At 53.3% G+C, this 19,299-nt stretch overlaps 1 protein-coding gene across 1 annotated transcript in view; it reads right to left on the bottom strand.

Annotated features, from left to right (window-relative positions):
- Positions 1–16,154, bottom strand: part of LOC142466958 (uncharacterized) — a 25,887-nt gene extending 9,733 nt beyond the window's left edge. The window contains exons 1-10 of the mRNA XM_075572611.1: positions 16,004–16,154; positions 14,485–14,566; positions 7,805–7,915; positions 7,577–7,720; positions 6,937–7,110; positions 6,629–6,802; positions 6,219–6,374; positions 2,318–2,437; positions 209–373; positions 12–51 (exon numbers count right to left, since the gene is read on the bottom strand). Of these exons, the coding sequence (XP_075428726.1) occupies positions 12–51; positions 209–373; positions 2,318–2,437; positions 6,219–6,374; positions 6,629–6,802; positions 6,937–7,110; positions 7,577–7,720; positions 7,805–7,915; positions 14,485–14,566; positions 16,004–16,042 (1,205 nt within the window). The 5' untranslated portion in view covers positions 16,043–16,154. The remainder of the gene's footprint in view (positions 1–11; positions 52–208; positions 374–2,317; positions 2,438–6,218; positions 6,375–6,628; positions 6,803–6,936; positions 7,111–7,576; positions 7,721–7,804; positions 7,916–14,484; positions 14,567–16,003) is intronic.
- Between the last annotated feature and the right edge of the window lie 3,145 nt (positions 16,155–19,299).

Here is a 19,299-nt window from a genome sequence, read left to right as displayed (position 1 = left end):
CAGGTTCCGACGCCATCTGTCTCAGCTCCAACTCATCTACGTTCTTCACCCCTGAACCACCAGAAGGACAATCTGTACAACCTGGAGCCTTGATACCGGCCCGGAGGGTGGGGGGTACTCTTGTTACTCTCAAAGGAAGAGGCTCATTGGGCTTTGAGGTATCCTTGTAAGAGGGTTGTTCTTATAAGCAAGGGCCATGCTTTCTTACCGATAGTGAAGATGTAAATCCCGGCCTCTTTGAGTGTTTGTGCTGCAGCGTTGGCCTCGTCCTGTGACTTTCCGTCCGTTAGAAGGAGCAGCACTTTCCCAGCCTGAGCCCGGGCACCGGAAGCTGCTCTGAGGTTCTCTTCCAGCACGTGAGTGAGAGCCAGGCCTGAAAAGTGACCTCACATAGGAGATGGGCACAGGACACACACAGCACCCTGCTCCAGAGAGCACAGGACACACACAGCACCCTGCTCCTGAGACACAGGACACACACAGCACCCTGCTCCTGAGAGCACAGGACACACACAGCACCCTGCTCCTGAGAGCACAGGACACACACAGCACCCTGCTCCTGAGAGCACAGGACACACAGCACCCTGCTCCTGAGAGCACAGGACACACAGCACCCTGCTCCTGAGAGCACAGGACACAAACACAGCACCCTGCTCCTGAGAGCACAGGATACACACACAGCACCCTGCTCCTGAGAGCGCAGGACACACACAGTACCCTGCTCCTGAGAGCACAGGACACTCACAGCACCCTGCTCCTGAGAGCACAGGATACACACACAGCACCCTGCTCCTGAGAGCACAGGACACACACAGTACCCTGCTCCTGAGAGCACAGGACACTCACAGCACCCTGCTCCTGAGAGCACAGGATACACACACAGCACCCTGCTCCTGAGAGCACAGGACACTCACAGCACCCTGCTCCAGGGAGCACAGGACACACACACAGCACCCTGCTCCTGAGAGCACAGGACACACACACAGCACCCTGCTGCTGACAGCACAGGACACTCACAGCACCCTGCTCCTGAGAGTGCAGGACACTCACAGCACCCTGCTCCTGAGAGCACAGGACACCCACAGCACCCTGCTCCTGAGAACACAGGACACCCACAGCACCCTGCTCCTGAGAGCACAGGATACACACAGCACCCTGCTCCTGAGAGCACAGGACACTCACAGCACCCTGCTCATGAGAGCACAGGACACACACACAGCACCCTGCTCCTGAGAGCACAGGATACACACAGCACCCTGCTCCTGAGAGCACAGGATACACATAGCACCCTGCTCCTGAGAGCGCAGGACACTCACAGCACCCTGCTCCTGAGAGCACAGGACACACACACAGCACCCTGCTCCTGAGAACACAGGATACACACAGCACCCTGCTCCTGAGAGCACAGCACACACAGCACCCTGCTCCTGAGAGCACAGGACACACACAGCACCCTGCTCCTGAGAACACAGGACACACACAGCACCCTGCTCCTGAGAGCACAGGACACACACACAGCACCCTGCTCCTGAGAGCACAGGACATACACACAGCACCCTGCTCCTGAGAGCACAGGACACCCACAGCACCCTGCTCCTGAGAATACGGGACACCCACAGCACCCTGCTGCTGAGAGCGCAGGACACACACAGCCCCCTGCTCCTGAGATCACAGGACACCCACAGCACCCTGCTCCTGAGAATACGGGACACCCACAGCACCCTGCTGCTGAGAGCGCAGGACACACACAGCACCCTGCTCCTGAGAGCACAGGACACCCACAGCACCCTGATCCTGAGAGCACAGGGCACTCACAGCACCCTGCTCCTGAGAGCACAGGACACACACACAGCGCCCTGCTCCTGAGAGCACAGGACACACACAGCACCCTGCTCCGGAGAGGCGCAGGATACACACAGCACCCTGCTCCTGAGAGCAGAGGACACACACAGCACCCTGCTCCTGAGAGCACAGGACACACACAGCACCCTGCTCCTGAGAGCACAGGACACTCACAGCACCCTGCTCCTGAGAGCACAGGAAACACACAGCACCCTGCTCCTGAGAGCGCAGGATACACACAGCACCCTGCTCCTGAGAGCACAGGACACACACACAGCACCCTGCTCCTGAGAGCACAGGACACACACAGCACCCTGCTCCTGAGAGCGCAGGACACACACAGCACCCTGCTCCTGAGAGCGCAGGATACACACAGCACCCTGCTCCTGAGAGCACAGGACACACACACAGCACCCTGCTCCTGAGAGCACAGGACACACACAGCACCCTGCACTTGAGAGCACAGCATACACACCAGTGAATGTGTTCCCTCCTTTATATTTCAGCCTCCTCACAGCCTCTAACACTTCATCCTTCGTAGAAAACGTGTTGAGGTCCCAGTCTGTCTGCGGCTCCCCGCTGTACTGGGACAGACCTACAGGGGGAAGAGGAGAGGCTCATACAGCACAGGGCAGACAGAGGCACACAGGTACATTGTGTGTGTGTGTGTGTGTGTGTGTGTGTGTGTGTGTGTGTGTGTGTGTGTGTGTGTGTGTGTGTGTGTGTGTGTGTGTGTGTGTGTGTGTGTGTGTGTGTGTGTGTGTGTGTGTGTGTGTGTGTGTCATGCAGACACATATATACAGTACATATATATGTGTGTGTGTGCACGTGCTTAATAGGTGCATTTCAATTTAGATTTTGTTCTGCATATTATAGATACAGTATATATTTCTCTTCATATTATATATATATATATAATCGAAAAACTTGTTTGTGAGTCTCTGTAGACCATTTGCTTGGTCCGTCAGTCCGCCCGCCCTCCCACGGCTCTCATTGGCCGGTGTGTCTGCCCCCCCCCCCTGTGTCCCGCCCCCCACGGCTCTCATTGGCCCCCCAGAGCACGCTATCTCATGCTCTCTCCTCCCACAGGCCGCTCCCTTCCCCAGCTCTCACCTCCCCAGCTCTCACCTCCCCACGGCCCTCACCCTCACGCCTCTCACCCTCCCCACGCTTCTCACCTCCCCCCCCTCGCTCTCCTCCCTCACCTGGCGCTCTCCTCCCTCACCCGGCGCTCTCCTCCCTCACACACCGCTCTCCTCCCTCACACACCGCTCTCCTCCCTCACACACCGCTCCCTTCCCCGGCGCTCTCCCTCACCTGGCGCTCTCCCTCACTCGGCGCTCTCCCTCACCCGGCGCTCTCCCTCACCCGGCGCTCTCCCTCACCCGGTGCTCTCTTCCCTCACACACCACTCCCTTCCCCTTTGCTCTCCCTCACCCGGTGCTCTCCCTCACCCGGTGCTCTCCCTCACCCGGCGCTCTCTTCCCTCACACACCGCTCCCTTCCCCGGCGCTCTCCCTCACCCCGGCGCTCTCCCTCACTCGGCGCTCTCCTCCCTCACCCGGCGCTCTCCTCCCTCACAAACCGCTCCCTTCCCCGGCGCTCTCCCTCACCCGGCGCTCTCACCTTCCCCGGCGATCGCGCTCCCCACTCCCCCCACCCACACACAGCATGCTCTCTGCGGCTCTCCCCTCACATAGGCTGCTCCCCCAGCTCCCCATCCCCGAGAGCGCTCCTCCAGCTCTCTCCGGCTCTCCCGTGCAAGGCACAGCACCTCCTCACCGGAGCGTCCCAGCCTCGCCGCTGAGGAGCCCGAGGTGGAGGAGGAGGGCAGCCGGTACCCGGAGGAAGAGGAGCGCGGCCGTGTGCAAGGTGAGGAAACGCAGGGGAATGGGTTCTTTACCGCTTCCCTGATGCCCCCCCTGCCCTTGGCCCCTGCACCCCCCTGCCCTCCCTCCCCCTGCTCTCCCTGCCCTTTGCCCCCCTGCCCTTTGCTCCCCTGCCCTCCCTGCCCTTTGCCCCCTGCCCTCCCTGCCCTTTGCCCTCCCTGCCCTTTGCCCCTTTGCCCTTTGCCAGCTTTGCCCTCCCTCACTGCCCTTTGCCCTCCTTCCCCTCCCTGCCCTTTGCCCTCCCTCCTCCCCTTTGCCCTCCTTCCCTCCCTGCCCTTTGCCCCCCCCCACCCCTCCCTGCCCTTTGGCCCCCCCGCCCCTCCCTGCCCTTCCACAACCCCCCCCCCCGCCCTTCCACTCCCCCCCCGCCCTTCCACTCCATGCCCCCTGCCCTTCCACGCCCGGGCAACGCCGGGTATATCAGCTAGTATATATATATACTAGCTGAGAGACCCGGCGTTGCCCGGGAGTACAATTTCCCGCTCCCCCCTCTCTCTCCACTCCCGCCATGTGTTTCTCCGCTCCCCCCTCTGTTTGTGTTCCCCCACCCCCCTGCGCAGCTCCCCCCCCCCCCCCCCCCTACAGTGTTCTACACACACACAGAGGGTCCCCCACACACACTGTCCTGTCCCCCCACACACACACACTGCCCCCCCCCACACAAACACACACTGTCCCCCCCCCACACAAACACACACACTGTGTCCCCCCCCCCCAACACACACTGTCCCCCCCGCCCACACACACACACACACCCCCTGTCCCCCCCACACACACATTCCCCCCCCCACACACACATTTCCCCCCCCCACACACACATTTCCCCCCCCCACACTCACACATTTCCCCCCCACACACACATTTCCCCCCCACACACACACATTTCCCCCCCACACACACACACACATTTCCCCCCCACACACACACATTCCCCCCCACACACACACATTTCCCCCCACACACACACACTGTCCCCCCCCACACACACATTTCCCCCCCCCCACACACACACACACACATTTCCCCCCCCCCCACACACACACACACACACACACACACACATTTTCCCCCCCACACACACACATTTCCCCCCCCACACACACACATTTCCCCCCCACACACACACATTTCCCCCCCACACACACACACACTGTCCCCCCACACACACACACTGTCCCCCCACACACACACACTGTCCCCCCACACACACACACTGTCCCCCCCACACACACACTGTCCGTCCCCCCACACACATACATTTCCCCCCCCCCCCACACACACATTTCCCCCCCACACACACACACATTTCCCCCCCCACACACACACACACATTTCCCCCCCCCCACACACACACCACATTTCCCCCCCACACACACACACATTTCCCCCACACACACACACACACATTTCCCCCCCCACACACACACACATTTCCCCCCCACACACACACACATTTCCCCCACACACACACATTTCCCCCCCCACACACACACACACATTTCCCCCCCCCCACACACACACACATTTCCCCCCCCCCACACACACAAGTTGTTTGTGTAGTAGGTCGTGAAACGTCATTGTAGCGTAGTTAGATGACTGTTCTTACCGGGTAGTGGCGCTGATGTAGTGTGAGGCGTCGCCTTGGAGTGGTGGCTGCAGCGTCTGTTAGTGGAGTGACCGGTGGGGGCGAGGTGAGGACGGCGCCGAGGAGCGGAGTGACCGGAGGGAGGGTGGTTGGTGGGGGCAAGGTGAGGACGGCGCCGAGGAGCGGAGTGACCGGAGGGAGGGGGGTTGGTGGGGGAGAGGTGAGGACAGCGCCGAGGAGCGGAGTGACCGGAGGGAGGGGGGTTGGTGGGGGAGAGGTGAGGACAGCGCCGAGGAGCGGAGTGACCGGAGGGAGGGGGGTTGGTGGGGGCGAGGTGAGGACGGCGCCGAGGAGCGGCGGGTGGGAGTGGAGTGACCGGAGGGAGGGGGGTTGGTGGTGGGGGAGAGGTGAGGCCTGCGCGGTAGTGGCGTGACCGGAGGGTGGGGGGTTGGTGGTGGGGGAGAGCTGAGGCCTGCGCCGAGAAGCGGCGGAGGTGTGAGTGGGGGGGTGAGGAGTGTGGGTTCGCCAAGTTGTTCTCCTTAGGTTCCAACTGCAAGTTAGATGGTCCTTGCAATGTGAGGGGTGGGGTGAGGGGGGGGGGGGGGTGAGGGGTGTTGCGCCGTGGCCAATGACACAGGGGGAACACAGGGCCAATCACACAGGGGGAAGACATACACACACAAACATTATTTGAGACTTATAGATATAGATATATATATAGATAGATATATATATATACACACAGTATAAACTGCTCTGCAAGTTCTTTGTTATTGCATAACTGTCCTGTCTGACATTGAAGTGGTTTAACTAAAGTGTCCCATCGCAGCACTATCCCTGTCCCTACGTCACTGAGACCGTCCCCTATCTCTGTCATTATTCCGGGAGGAAGTGTGGGGTACCTATCCGGATCCTGTCCCGCGAGATATTAAGTGGGCTGAGTATCCCTCCAAGGAAGTTTTTGACAAGCCGGAAGTTGGCCCGTCCCACGCTCCAGGAGCTGTCCACAAGCAGCACAATGTCCCACTCTGACACCGTGTCACACTGATACGCCAGGCCTGGGGACACAGGGAGGACAGCGAGATACTGGGGAGGAGACTCTACTACAGGGACAAATAACTCGGATTCAAAGAATACAGAATGAAAGAGAAACAGATAGATAGACCGATACATTGAGAGAGGAAAGAAAGATAGCGACAGTCAGAGAGACAGAGAGACAGATACGATAGATAGATAGATAGATAGATAGATAGATAGATAGATAGATAGATAGATATGCACAAACATACCACATACACCTATGAAACATTACCCTTCTTTGAGGTCTTGGGGGTAGCGGACACCTCCTTCTCTGCCTTGAGGGGGCTTCTCTGAGTGGGTTTGGGTGTCAGGGCTGTGGTTGGGGGGGTCATCCTCTTTCCATCAGACCCCTGGGACGCTGTGTCCGGGACCCCCAGCGGTTCATTCTCTGCTACCCTCTCCGGCACTAAAATACAAGGAATAAAACTAGATGTTTATGGTTATAAAGCAATGTGTTGCAGGCCACTTGGGTAAAGTAGGGTTTACGCCAGTGTAAAGGGTTCTGCAGGTGAGAGACAGGGGGGCCTCTACAGTCCTAACATGAAATCACAGTGCACATAGGGAGCCCAGTTACCCTCTTCCCTGGCAGTGCCAGTGCCATGCAGACCTGTGCCCGCAGAGGGTGAGGATGCAGCGTCCCGCTGATCCTGGGCACTGGCGTTCCCTCTTCTGGCTTCTTCCTGCTGTTTCTGACCAGAGCCTTCAAATCCTCAACTGCAGAGAGCCAGAGATAAGGTCAGCGGGCAAGGGGAGAGCTTGGGCAGGAGGTGGGGGTAGAAGAGGCCTTGAGGGGCTAGAGGGGTGAGGAAGGAACCACATACAACGAATCCTTTTGGAGGGAATAACTAGATGAAGAGGATCTAGTTAAACTTACAGGAGCGCAGGTAATGAGTAACACTTCCTATACAAAGATGTGTTCTGTATTTGTATATACATGTGATATTAAATGATGCATTCCTTGTAAAGTAATTATTTGAAGGTAGGAGTCCCTGCCCTGAAGAGCTTGCAGTCTATTAATCTGTCTGTGAGCCTGCAGCTGTGGTTGTGGTTGCTTTGTGCCATTTCTGTGCACCTTCCATTGACCACTGACCCCTGTAGATTTGGGATGTACACCCCCGTGTATCCCCCACGTGGTGGTACCTCACCCCTGGCTGCCCTCTCTAACTTCTCTTCTACTCACTGATGAACCTCTTCTTGGCTATCAGGGTGTCCTGCGTCCCCTGGATGACATGAATCTGCAGGATATATTCCTTCCCGGGGTCCAGACCACCCACCGTCACTTTGGGGGTTTTGGTTTTCAGCATCACCTCCTGCTCGGGGTCCCCTGAGATCAGAGAGGGGACATGTTGGTGAGTGCTCTGTGAGTGGAGTGGACCCACCCTCCCCTCTCCTCGTCTTCATCCCCCACCTGCCATGGGCTTCACCAGCACTTTGTACCCGCTGGTCAGTCCCTCTGCTTCCTTCCATTTCATCTGGAGTCTGTCCTCCGAAAGGACAGCGAGTCTCAGCCGGCCCGAGCCTGCGGGAATGCAGCACGTTAGCGAGCGAGGGCTGTGTCCTAACAAGGCTCCGTCACCGTCCAAACGCCCAAATCAGTGACATATGGAGTCAACATAAACTGATGGAAAAGTGCTGATTTTTAGCAGTGAAACTCCACTGGTCTGTGTGATTCTGCTTCTAAAAACCAGCTGATTCTGGATCAGTGAGACTCAGAGAAATCAGTGACAGTGTCCGGTCAGCTGGAGAAATGTGCTGTACGGCTTCTTTACAGCAGCCGTACAAGCTGCCGCTTAAAAAAATTAAAAATCCCCTTTAATATATGCATCAATACAATCCACACAGTGATAAGTAATTAGCTACGCTGACGATCGATCCATTCTCCTGTGTTCGATCGGCGAAGATTCGGCTTGGGGGTTCGCTAAATGGCTGTCAGTGCAGACACAGATGCAAAGTTCTGTGGGGAAAATCATGTGAGCAAGCAGTCACTAGATACAATTGGTGCACTGCTAGAGAGAGGGCAGGGCTCAAAAAGGGGTGTGCCAGAGCCTGTTTCAGAAGAGGAAGGGGGTGTGACTTTGTAAATGGTTGCTAAAGAAACAAAAAATGCTTGTTACATTATAATACATTCAAAATGTAATTCACAGTGGGTTTTAACAAATAAATAAAAAGTGCTACAAGTATTTTCTCATAGTACAGAACTCATTTATTAAAAAGACGCACGTAGGATATTGCTTGGTCTGCCGAGTTAAACAGATTCTTGTTTGTATGTGGTCGGAGTTATTGTGACACCTTGTGGCCACGCTGCAGAATGCAGCTACTCTACGAATAATCCAGTGATTCCCAAAAGGGGTTTCGGGAATCCACAGGCGGAGGCGGTTTTCCCGCAAGGCTGGGGGGGCGGTAGTTTTTGAGTGTGTGTGTGTTGAGACCTGTGCACACACTTCTCCCAGCTATTCCAGTGTCGCGTTGTCATGGCACGCTGCCAGTGTGATCTTATGGGCAGCAAAAGGTGAAATCTGCCACTGCCCATAGGAGTTTGTGAGATGTCTTCAAGGTGTTATCCCCCCAAAAATCTGCAATGCTGGATCCCAGGCAGTATAGCGGGGTCCTGAGCCCGTGTGGGGGCAGCGCACTTAGTAAGGCCCCAAACTGCACCTTAGCGTGGGGGGTATCACTGCCACATACAGCAGGACCTTTCAAAGTCACTCCCCACAATGCATTGCATCCGCAGCAGCAAGGCATTGTGGGGCATGACTTTGGAAGCTCCCACAGTGAGTGACAGACATAACCCCCCATGCTGCCTGCACACACTGAGGGGCAGTTTGGGGGATTATTAAGCGTGTGTTCCCCCCACGAGCTCAGGACACTATACTGCCTGGGATCGGCCACACAGGTTTGTTAGCGATAGTCTGATGAGTCAGCGATAAGATTTATTAATTAGGGGTTTGGGGAATAAATATTTCCTAGCGGGGGGAAGAGGGTAGCAAGTGGAGGGGATGCTGTACTAATGTATAGTTAGGATGGACACTAGGACCAAAGGTCAAGCACACCATAAGAGGTGTGTGCATGCTTGAACTTTGCCCTTAGTATTGTTACCCATCATGACTGGGATACTCTCAGCACCCCCTGTAGTATTTGCATTAGACTCTGCTCTGGGTCATCCCACACCGCTGGCACCTGATTCCCTTCTGCGGAGCACAAAAATGGCGGAGGTTTCTTGTTGCCTTTTTCACCCACCATAACTTAAAATGTCATTGTGTGTGTGTGTGTGTGTGTGTGTGTGTGTGTGTGTGTATGTATGTATGTATATATATATATATATATATATATATATATATATTTATATATATGTGTATTGTATTGTATGTCTTTATTGATATAGCGCCATTAATGTACATAGCGCTTCACAGTAGTAATACATGGGGTAATCAAATAAATAACAGATAATATAAATAACAGGTCATGGGAATAAGTGCATCAGACATAGAAGTAACATTAAGGAAAAGGAGTCCTTGCCCCGAGGAGCTTACAGTCTAATTGGTAGGTAGGGAGAACGTACAGAGACAGTAGGAGGGAGTTCTGGTAAGTGCGTCTGTGTTCAGAATATCCACAGTGCTATTCATATGCTTCGTTAAGCAGGTGTGTCTTAAGGTGGGTCTTAAAGGTGGATAGAGAGGGTGCTAGTCGGGTACTGAGGGGAAGGGCATTCCAGAGGTGTGGGGCAGTCAGTGAAAAAGGTTTAAGGCGGGAGAGGGCTTTGGATACAAAGGGGGTAGAAAGAAGACATCCTTGAGAAGAACGCAAGAGTCTGGATGGTGCATAACAAGAAATTAGGGCAGAGATGTAAGGAGGGGCAGAAGAGTGTAAAGCTTTAAAAGTGAGGAGAAGAATGGAGTGTGAGATGCGGGATTTGATCGGAAGCCAGGAGAGGGATTTCATGAGGGGAGATGCTGAGACAGATCTAGGAAAGAGTAGAGTGATTCTGGCAGCAGCGTTTAGGATAAATTGTAGGGAGACAGGTGAGAGGCAGGAAGGCCGGACAGCAGGAGGTTACAGTAATCAAGACGGGAGAGAATGAGGGCCTGAGTCAGAGTTTTAGCAGTCGAGCAACAGAGGAAAGGGTGTATCTTTGTTATATTGCGTAGGAAAAAGCGACAGGTTTTAGAAATATTTTGAATGTGAAGGGCGAAAGGAGAGAGGAGTCGAGTGTGACCCCTAGGCAACGTGCTAGGGCTACTGGGTGAATGATGGTAGTTCCAACAGTAATGTGGAAGGAGGTAGTAGGGCCAGGTTTGGGAGGAAGTATGAGGAGCTCTGTTTTAGCCATGTTGAGTTTAAGGCGGCGGAGGGCCATCCAGGATGATATAGCAAAGAGACATTCAGAAACTTTGATTTGTACAGCAGATGTAAGGTCAGGGGTTGAAAGTATATTTGTGTGTCGTCAGCAAAGAGGTGATAATTATATTATATATATATACACAGCTGAACCCCGTTATAACGTGGTGCTCACGGTCCACATAATGAGACCGCGTTATAACCGGGATCATAAAATGGCCACTGTGTGAGAATTTACCCGGCATCTGCATCTCTCTCCTCTCTCCCTGCTTCATCAGGCTGCATCCACATGTGTAGATCTCCCATTTATAACACACACGCGTGCACGCTACCAGTGTATGAAGGGTCATAGGTTCGATTCCTGCATGGTATGGGGAAAAAAAACCTTGGAGATGTGCGCCGCACAGCAGCCTGATGAAGCAGGGATAGGAGAGAGCTGCAGATGCCGGGTGTCCTCGCGCAGCGGCCATTTTGCTAAAAAAAAATGGAGACGTTTTTAAATCGAGAGCCACGCTCAGAGCGCGTTATAAGCGGATCCGCGTTGTAGCAGATCGCGCTATAATGGGGTTGAGCTTTATATATATTCACAATAAGCTTCTCTGCATCAGTAAAACACTTACATGGATATATTTGGGGAGTGTACACTTCTTGTAGCAGGGACCGCATTTCCTATTGTTTCATTATGTTTTAAATTCAATGTATTTTATTCTTGTCTTTACCTCCGTGTTGTACCACACTGCGGAATATGTCGGTACCATACAAACAAAAGACGATAATAATAATAATTCATTTCGGGTGCTGTCACTGTCCTGCAGCAAGACATCTCCAGCAGGGAGTCTGCCTCCTGCAGGGACATGAGCTGAGAGTAAGAGAGTGTGGCAGGTTCAGAGCAGGATATAGGTGTGAATCCTGCACCTGAAACAGAGAGTTAAGGGAGGGAGAGAGGGAGAGAAAGTGAGAGAGAGAAGAGGAGAGAGATCAGAGAGAGAAGAGGAAAAGAGGGAGATAGAGAGATCAGTGAGAGAAAGTGAGAAGAGAGAGAGAGGTCAGAGAGAGAGAGAGAGAGAGAGAGAGAGAGATAAAGGGGGAGAGAGGAAAGAGAGAGAAGAAACAGAGAGGGAGAGAGATAAAGAGAGAGGAGAGAGATCAGAGAGAGAGAGATAAAGGGAGAGATCAGAGAGACATAGAGATAAAGGGAGAGAGATAAAGAGAGAGGAAAGAGCGCGAGAGAGAAGAAACAGAGAGAGGAGGAAAAAGAGAGAGGTGGGGATAGAGTGAAGAGAGAGGGAGAGGAGGGGGAGGAAACAGAAAAGGAGGAAGGGATCTGCTTGCATGAATGAGAGATGAGACTCAGGCACGAAATGAAAGGGAGAACGAGAAGTTCCTTTTCAATGCTAATCAAACTCCGAGCTGCATCCGAGCGTCAGCACACGGCAATCTCCAGTGGGGGAAATGATCGGACAGATCTCATAGTGGGGGGTGGATGTAACAGGCCGGGGGGTGGATGTAACAGGCCGGGGGGAATGAGATAAGTGAGGCTTCAACCCAACGTTGGACGTATGTAATAAACTGTCTGCCGGGAAGGAGATCCATTCTCCAGCACTGCATGTGTTTTGGGGGGGATCTGGCGGCAGTCCCCTCTTATACCTCCCATGTCCCATCCCTAAAATCAGATTGAATTCATTGTAGGGAGCGCGCACATTCCCAACCAGATTAACCCCTTAATCACTGCGGTGTTCAGGGTCCTAGGGGTTGCAGTGCAATGTGCTGCAGAGCTAAAGGACTAGGGCTCCCTTGGTTGTGGGTCCTCCCTGCCCATCGTGCCCAGATAATTTCCGCTCAGTGACCCCTTAGGGCAGAGGTTCCCCCGCCTAGAGAACAAGCAGCGCTTGTCCCGAGAGGACAGAGCCTCCATTCAGCGCGGGCACACAGGGGCACACGCTGTAACACAGCTGGGCCGTGAGCAGGAGACACTGGCGTGTCCCAGAGGTCAGAGACAGTGAGAGGGAGAGAGCCACAACAAGGAGATTCACAGCCCCTCTGCCCCCCCAGCACGTGTCCCCCCTCCTCCCCCATCCCCCCAAGCACGTGTCCCTCCTCCCCCCCTTCCCCAGCACGTGTCCCCCCTCCTCCCCCATCCCCCCAAGCACGTGTCCCTCCTCCCCCCATCCCCAGCACGTGTCCCCCCTCCTCCCCCATCCCCCCAAGCACGTGTCCCTCCTGCCCCCCATCCCCAGCACGTGTCTCCCCTCCTCCCCCATCCCCCCAAGCACGTGTCCCTCCGCCCCCCCATCCCCAGCACGTGACCATCCTCCTCCCCCATGCCCCCAAGCACGTGTTCCTCCTCCCCCCCATCCCCAGCACGTGTCCCCCCTCCTCCCCCATCCCCTCAAGCACGTGTCCCTCCTCCCCCCCATCCCCCCAAGCACGTGTCCATCCTCCCCCCCATCCCCAGCACGTGTCCCCCCTCCTCCCCCATTCCCCCAAGCACGTGTCCCTCCTCCCCCCCATCCCCAGCACGTGTCCCCCCTCCTCCCCCATCCCCTCAAGCACGTATCCCTCATCCCCCCCCATCCCCAGCACGTGTCCCCCCTCCTCCCCCATCCCCCCAAGCACGTGTCCCTCCTCCCCCCCATCCCCAGCACGTGTCCCCCCTCCTCTCCCATCCCCCCCAGCACGTGTCCTTCCTCCCCCCCTTCCCCCCAGCACGTATCCCCTCACCTCCCTCTACTCCCCTAGCATGTGTCCCTGCCACCCCCAGCACGTGTCACCCCTCCTCTCTCGCAGCACGTGTCCCCCCTCACACACCCCCTGCCCAGAATGTGTCCCCCCTCACCCTCCCTCCCCCCAGCACGTGTCTCCCCTTACCCCCCCCATCCCCAGCACATGTCCCCCCTCCCCAGCACATGTCCCCCCTCACCCCCCCATCCCCAGCACATGTCCCCCCTCACCCCCCATCCCCAGCACATGTCCCCCCTCCCCAGCAATGTCCCCCCATCCCCAGCACGTGTCCCCCCTCATCTCACCCATCCCCAGCACGTGTCCCCCCTCACCCCCCCATCCCCAGCACATGTCCCCCCTCACCCCCCTATCCCCAGCATGTGTCCCCCCTCTGCGCCCTCCCCCAGCACGTGTCCCCCCTCAGCCCCCTCTCCCAGCACGTATCTCACCCCATCTCCCCATCCCCAGCACGTATCCCCCCTCACCCCACCCCATCTCCCCCATCCCCAGCACGTATCCCTGTTACTGGGGACACTATTCAGTGGAAACAAGAATGTGGCAGAAAATAGCTGTGTGATGTCCCGGTTCCTGTCCCACAAATAGCAGAGAGCGCCGGGGGGGGTATTAATGACTTCCTATAGGACATAAGAGCCCCCTCTGTTCCAACTCTGCTTCCTAACCCTCCACTTAGTGTTACCGGCGGCGGAACAGACTCGGGGGGTTCATAGGAAACTAATTAGGGGGAGAACAATGGTGCAAAGGAGTCTCGTTACATGAGTGCATCAGTGGGAATTAGATATGTGCAAAACTGGTCAATTTTAAACTTCAAAAAAGGGGTCCCCAGATGTGGCCGATCATCATAGTTATATAGTTACATCGTTACATAGTTATATAGTTATATAGTTACATCGTTACATCGTTACATAGTTTTATCGTTACATAGTTATATCGTTATATAGTTACATGCATTAAATGCATTCACCAGGATAAGCTCTGCCTCACTGGGGAGACTGGCTTCTTGCTGCCTCTTACCTTGGGTTTGGGCACTGCTGGTAATCTGGGTCAGTATCACTGCACACACAAGCAAAGGGAGACTCATGGCTGTCATGGGGACCTGGATAGATAGATAGATAGATAGATAGATAGATAGATAGATAGATAGATAGATAGATAGATAGATAGATAGAGACAGCTAAAGATAGGCACATACTGTAGTGATATAGATAGCTACCGATAGATAGACATAGTAATATAGATTGACAGACAGGCCCAGATACACAAAGCTCCTTTATTAACGCATTAACTTAAGTTAATATCTTCGTTAAATGCTAACGGGTATCTTCAAAGCTAACGAACGCAGTGTTAAGTGCTATTTACAGCCGTAATGAGCCCTTGAAAGGGGTTCCCTGTAACAACGCATATCCACAGACATCTGTTACAGGTAACGCGGGGATGTAACGCGGGGATGTAACGCGGGGATGTAACGCGGGGATGTAACGCGGGGATGTAGATATAACGCGGGGATGTAACGCGGGGATGTAACGCGGGGATGTAACGCGGGGATGTAACACTGGGATGTAGATATAACTTGGGGATGTAACACTACGTGAGTTAGGTTATAACTTCCATCCAGACCCTGAAATACGGGACCCTGGAGAGTGGGGGAGAGGAAAGATTCCTATTTTACTAGAGTGCTATATATATCCCGAAATAAAGGTGCACACCTGACATACCCGAGAATCAGGATATATGCTGACAAGTCATTCAGATATACTTTGCATATCTCATTAGCATATATCCCAGGTGTGCTTCTTTTTGTGTACAGCAGTCTCTCCACGTGTTTAATGTGTGCTTGAGGGGATATAGATACGCCCGTTACTGATTTAGATAACATGACGTTATGAGCCCGGACGTCGCCGAGCGCCGTGTATCTGCGCCATAGTGATAGATCCATGTGTTTGCATTTAATGCAGGTTTACAATCTATCTGCTCTGACTATTTATTTTAGGAGACCAATGTGCTGAGAATATAATGTGTGTATATAAAAGTATAACATCCTGAAACCTCCTATCCTCCACGGGTACAAGAAGAACACAAATCCTGATGCTAAGAGACACTTATTCACAATAACCGTCTGTGCGCCCATAACACAATGCCCGGGATATATGTGGAGCTTGACACACAGTCACTTAGACCCCAGTGTGAATAAGAGTTTGGAGGCCTTGCTATCAGGAGTAAGGTGCGTCTCACCAGGTACATTTCCATCCCCTTCAGGAATAAGCGAGGAGCAGCCTTGTGGATAACGCACTGGTCTCTGAAGTGAGACACACTATTTTCCTCGTAACCACAGGTAACCCATGGCTTTATCTCTCTGTCTCAGATACTTGGAATATCGATGATAACCTCGGGGAGGAAGGAATCCTCTTCCCGTATGTTGGTATATAGGGGATGGCCAGACGGCTCTCTGGTCTGTGCCTGTGCGGACATGCACACCGTACGCTACAGAGCATGGACGCTGCTTATTCTCCATCACACCCCAGCACTCACATACCTGTCTCAGGTGTGCCTGCCGCGTTAGCTGCTGCTGCATTACACACAGGATCGGATGGGGAGTATGAGCCCTTCACTCTGCGGGTCTCAGGGACTGGGCTCTCTCTGACCATTAACTATTTAACCCCTTCCTTACTCCGCAACACGTTGCTGGCCCCCCTGGCAACAGATGGGACAAATTGTAACACTCCCTTATTTACCCTCCCCATTGTAACCCCTCTTACCCCAGTGTTACCCCTCTTACCCCAGTGTTACCCCTCTTACCCCAGTGTTACCCCTCTTACCCCATCCAGGTTGCAGAAAGTGTATGTGGGTGCAGGTGTTGCGGAGAGCGCTCACCCAGTGCCCTGAGATAATTCCTCTTCTCTCTGGCGGAGAAGGGAGGGGGGGGGGACAGACACTGCAGAGGGTAGTCCCACACCCTGTATGTGATGTGAGGAGGGGGGCTGCACAGCCGGATCTCTGTCTCTGATCTGATACGGGGATGAGAGGAGATTCCCCTCCCAAAGCCCAGCCCCAAATACCCATCTCTTTTACATCTCGCACACTACTAACTGATACATATTACTAACATGCACGCATGCTACCGACACGCACTACTAACTGACACACACTACTAACATGCAGCATACTACTGACACACACTAGTAACTGACACACACTACTAACCTGCACTACTAACTGACACACACTACTAACCTGCACTACTAACTGACACACACTACTAACATGCAGCATACTACTGACACACACTACTAACTGACACACACTACTAACCTGCACTACTAACTGACACACACTACTAACCTGCACTACTAACTGACACACTACTAACCTGCACTACTAACTGACACACACTACTAACATGCAGCATACTACTGACACACTACTAACTGACACACACTACTAACCTGCACTACTAACTGACACACACTACTAACCTGCACTACTAACTGACACACACTACTAACCTGCACTACTAACTGACACACACTACTAACATGCACGCATGCTACCGACACGCACTACTAACTGACACACACTACTAACATGCAGCATACTACTGACACACTACTAACATGCAGCATACTACTGACACACACTACTAACCTGCACTACTAACTGACACACACTACTAACCTGCACTACTAACTGACACACACTACTAACATGCAGCATACTACTGACACACACTACTAACCTGCACTACTAACTGACACACACTACTAACATGCAGCATACTACTGACACACACTACTAACTGACACACACTACTAACCTGCACTACTAACTGACACACACTACTAACCTGCACTACTAACTGACACACACTACTAACTGACACACACTACTAACCTGCACTACTAACTGACACACACTACTAACCTGCACTACTGACACACACTACTAACCTGCACTACTAACTGACACACACTACTAACATGCAGCATACTACTGACACACACTACTAACATGCACTACTAACTGACACACACTACTAACTGACACACAATACTAACACGCAGACATACTACTGACAAACACTACTAACATGCTGCATACTATTGATACACATTACTAACTGACACGCACACACTACTGACACAGACATTACTGACACACATTACTGGCACACATTACTGGCACAGACATTACTGACACACATTACTGGCACACATTACTGGCACACATTACTGGCACACATTACTGCCACACATTACTGACACAGACATTACTGACACAAACATTACTAGCACACATTACTGGACCTTTCTGCTGCTATCACCCCTCATTCTGCACACCCTCCATTCTCTTAGACTCCGGGATAATGCCTCTCCTTAAATCTTAGTTTCCGTTCCTGGGGCACTCTCCACTCCCACTCACAGTTGGGGTACCGCAGGGCTATGTTCTAGGGCAGGGGTGGGGAACCTTTTGTCTGCCAAGGGCCATTTGGATATTTATAACATCGTTCGCGGGCCACACAGCAGGCACACAGCAGGCATACAGACACAGGCAGGCACACAGCAGGCACACATAACCCGGCCCCCCTACGTCTGGTAGTTGCTGCTGCTGCTGCTGCTGCTGCTGCTGCTGGGGGGATCGTGTAGGGCGGCTGCTGGGGTAAGTGCGGGGGGGAAGTACGGTGGCTGCTGGGGCTAGTACAGTGGCTGCTGGGGATCGTGTAGGGCTGCCGGCGCCTCACACCACCTCCTCCCGATCGGGCGCGCGGCGGCCATTTTGTTAAAAATTAGCATGACCCCGGTTATTGCAGTTGCCTTAGCAGGGCCAGACCAAATTATTTCGGGGGCCTTATACGGCCCTCGGGCCTGACGTTCCCCACCTCTGTTCTAGGGCTTCTTCCCTTGGTGAACCAATACAGTCATTTGTAACTTTGTGATGGTATCCAGCCCTCAGTTAAGAATAAATTTACCGTTCAGCATCAACCAAGAAATACAGAAAAAGGAATCATTTTTACTCAGTCCATATCACCCACGCAAATAGCACATTTACAAAGCCAGTCAATATTGTATACAAAATGTTTACAACATCAGAAGAGAGAGACAGAGCCACATTACTTATCCACTAATGTCGTAGATGCGATAAGCACACAGGTGGCTGACCACCGGACGTGGTATTGTAAGACAGCTGCTAAATAATTTCATGCGGAGGCACAAAAGCTATATACTGTAGGGCAGATGTTTGATCAAATGCAAAGTGAGACGTATTTACAGAAAGGATCCAGGGGGGCAACGTTTCGGAGACTGGCCCCATCCCACCCGCGGTACTTCCCCCAATTCATAATAATGAGCTTTCTGACGATACAGAAACCTGCCTCGTGTGCTTAGTCCGGCTCCTGCTGAGGGAAGTAGCTCAGTAACAACCCGAATCAATCCCAACCTGGGCAGTCATTTGGTTTTCATGATCAACTCTATGCCGATGATACCAACATGTAACTCTCCACGCCGTGTCACTGACTTTCTATCTCCTGAAGGATGTCCCATCACTACCTTAAACTCGCAATTTCCCCTCCTCCTAACTCTATACATATACCGACTTTATCACTTGTAATAGGACTGCGCCTTAATCCCGATAACCCGAGATAGATGCCTAGGTGTCATTCTTGACTCTTTCCTCTCCTGCGTCCCCCACATTCAGTACCTCTCTGAATCATGTCGTTTCCACCACAGCATTGTGGCTCAAATACGTCCCTACCTCATGGAACAATCTACCAAAATTCTTACTCGCGCCCTCATTATATCCTGACTGGACTACTGCAATCTGCTTCCAGTCTGCTCC

Source organism: Ascaphus truei, chromosome 15 (assembly GCF_040206685.1).
Source record: "Ascaphus truei isolate aAscTru1 chromosome 15, aAscTru1.hap1, whole genome shotgun sequence".
NCBI classification, from domain to species: Eukaryota; Metazoa; Chordata; class Amphibia; order Anura; family Ascaphidae; genus Ascaphus; species Ascaphus truei.
This window is presented reverse-complemented; position numbering and strand designations above follow the sequence as displayed.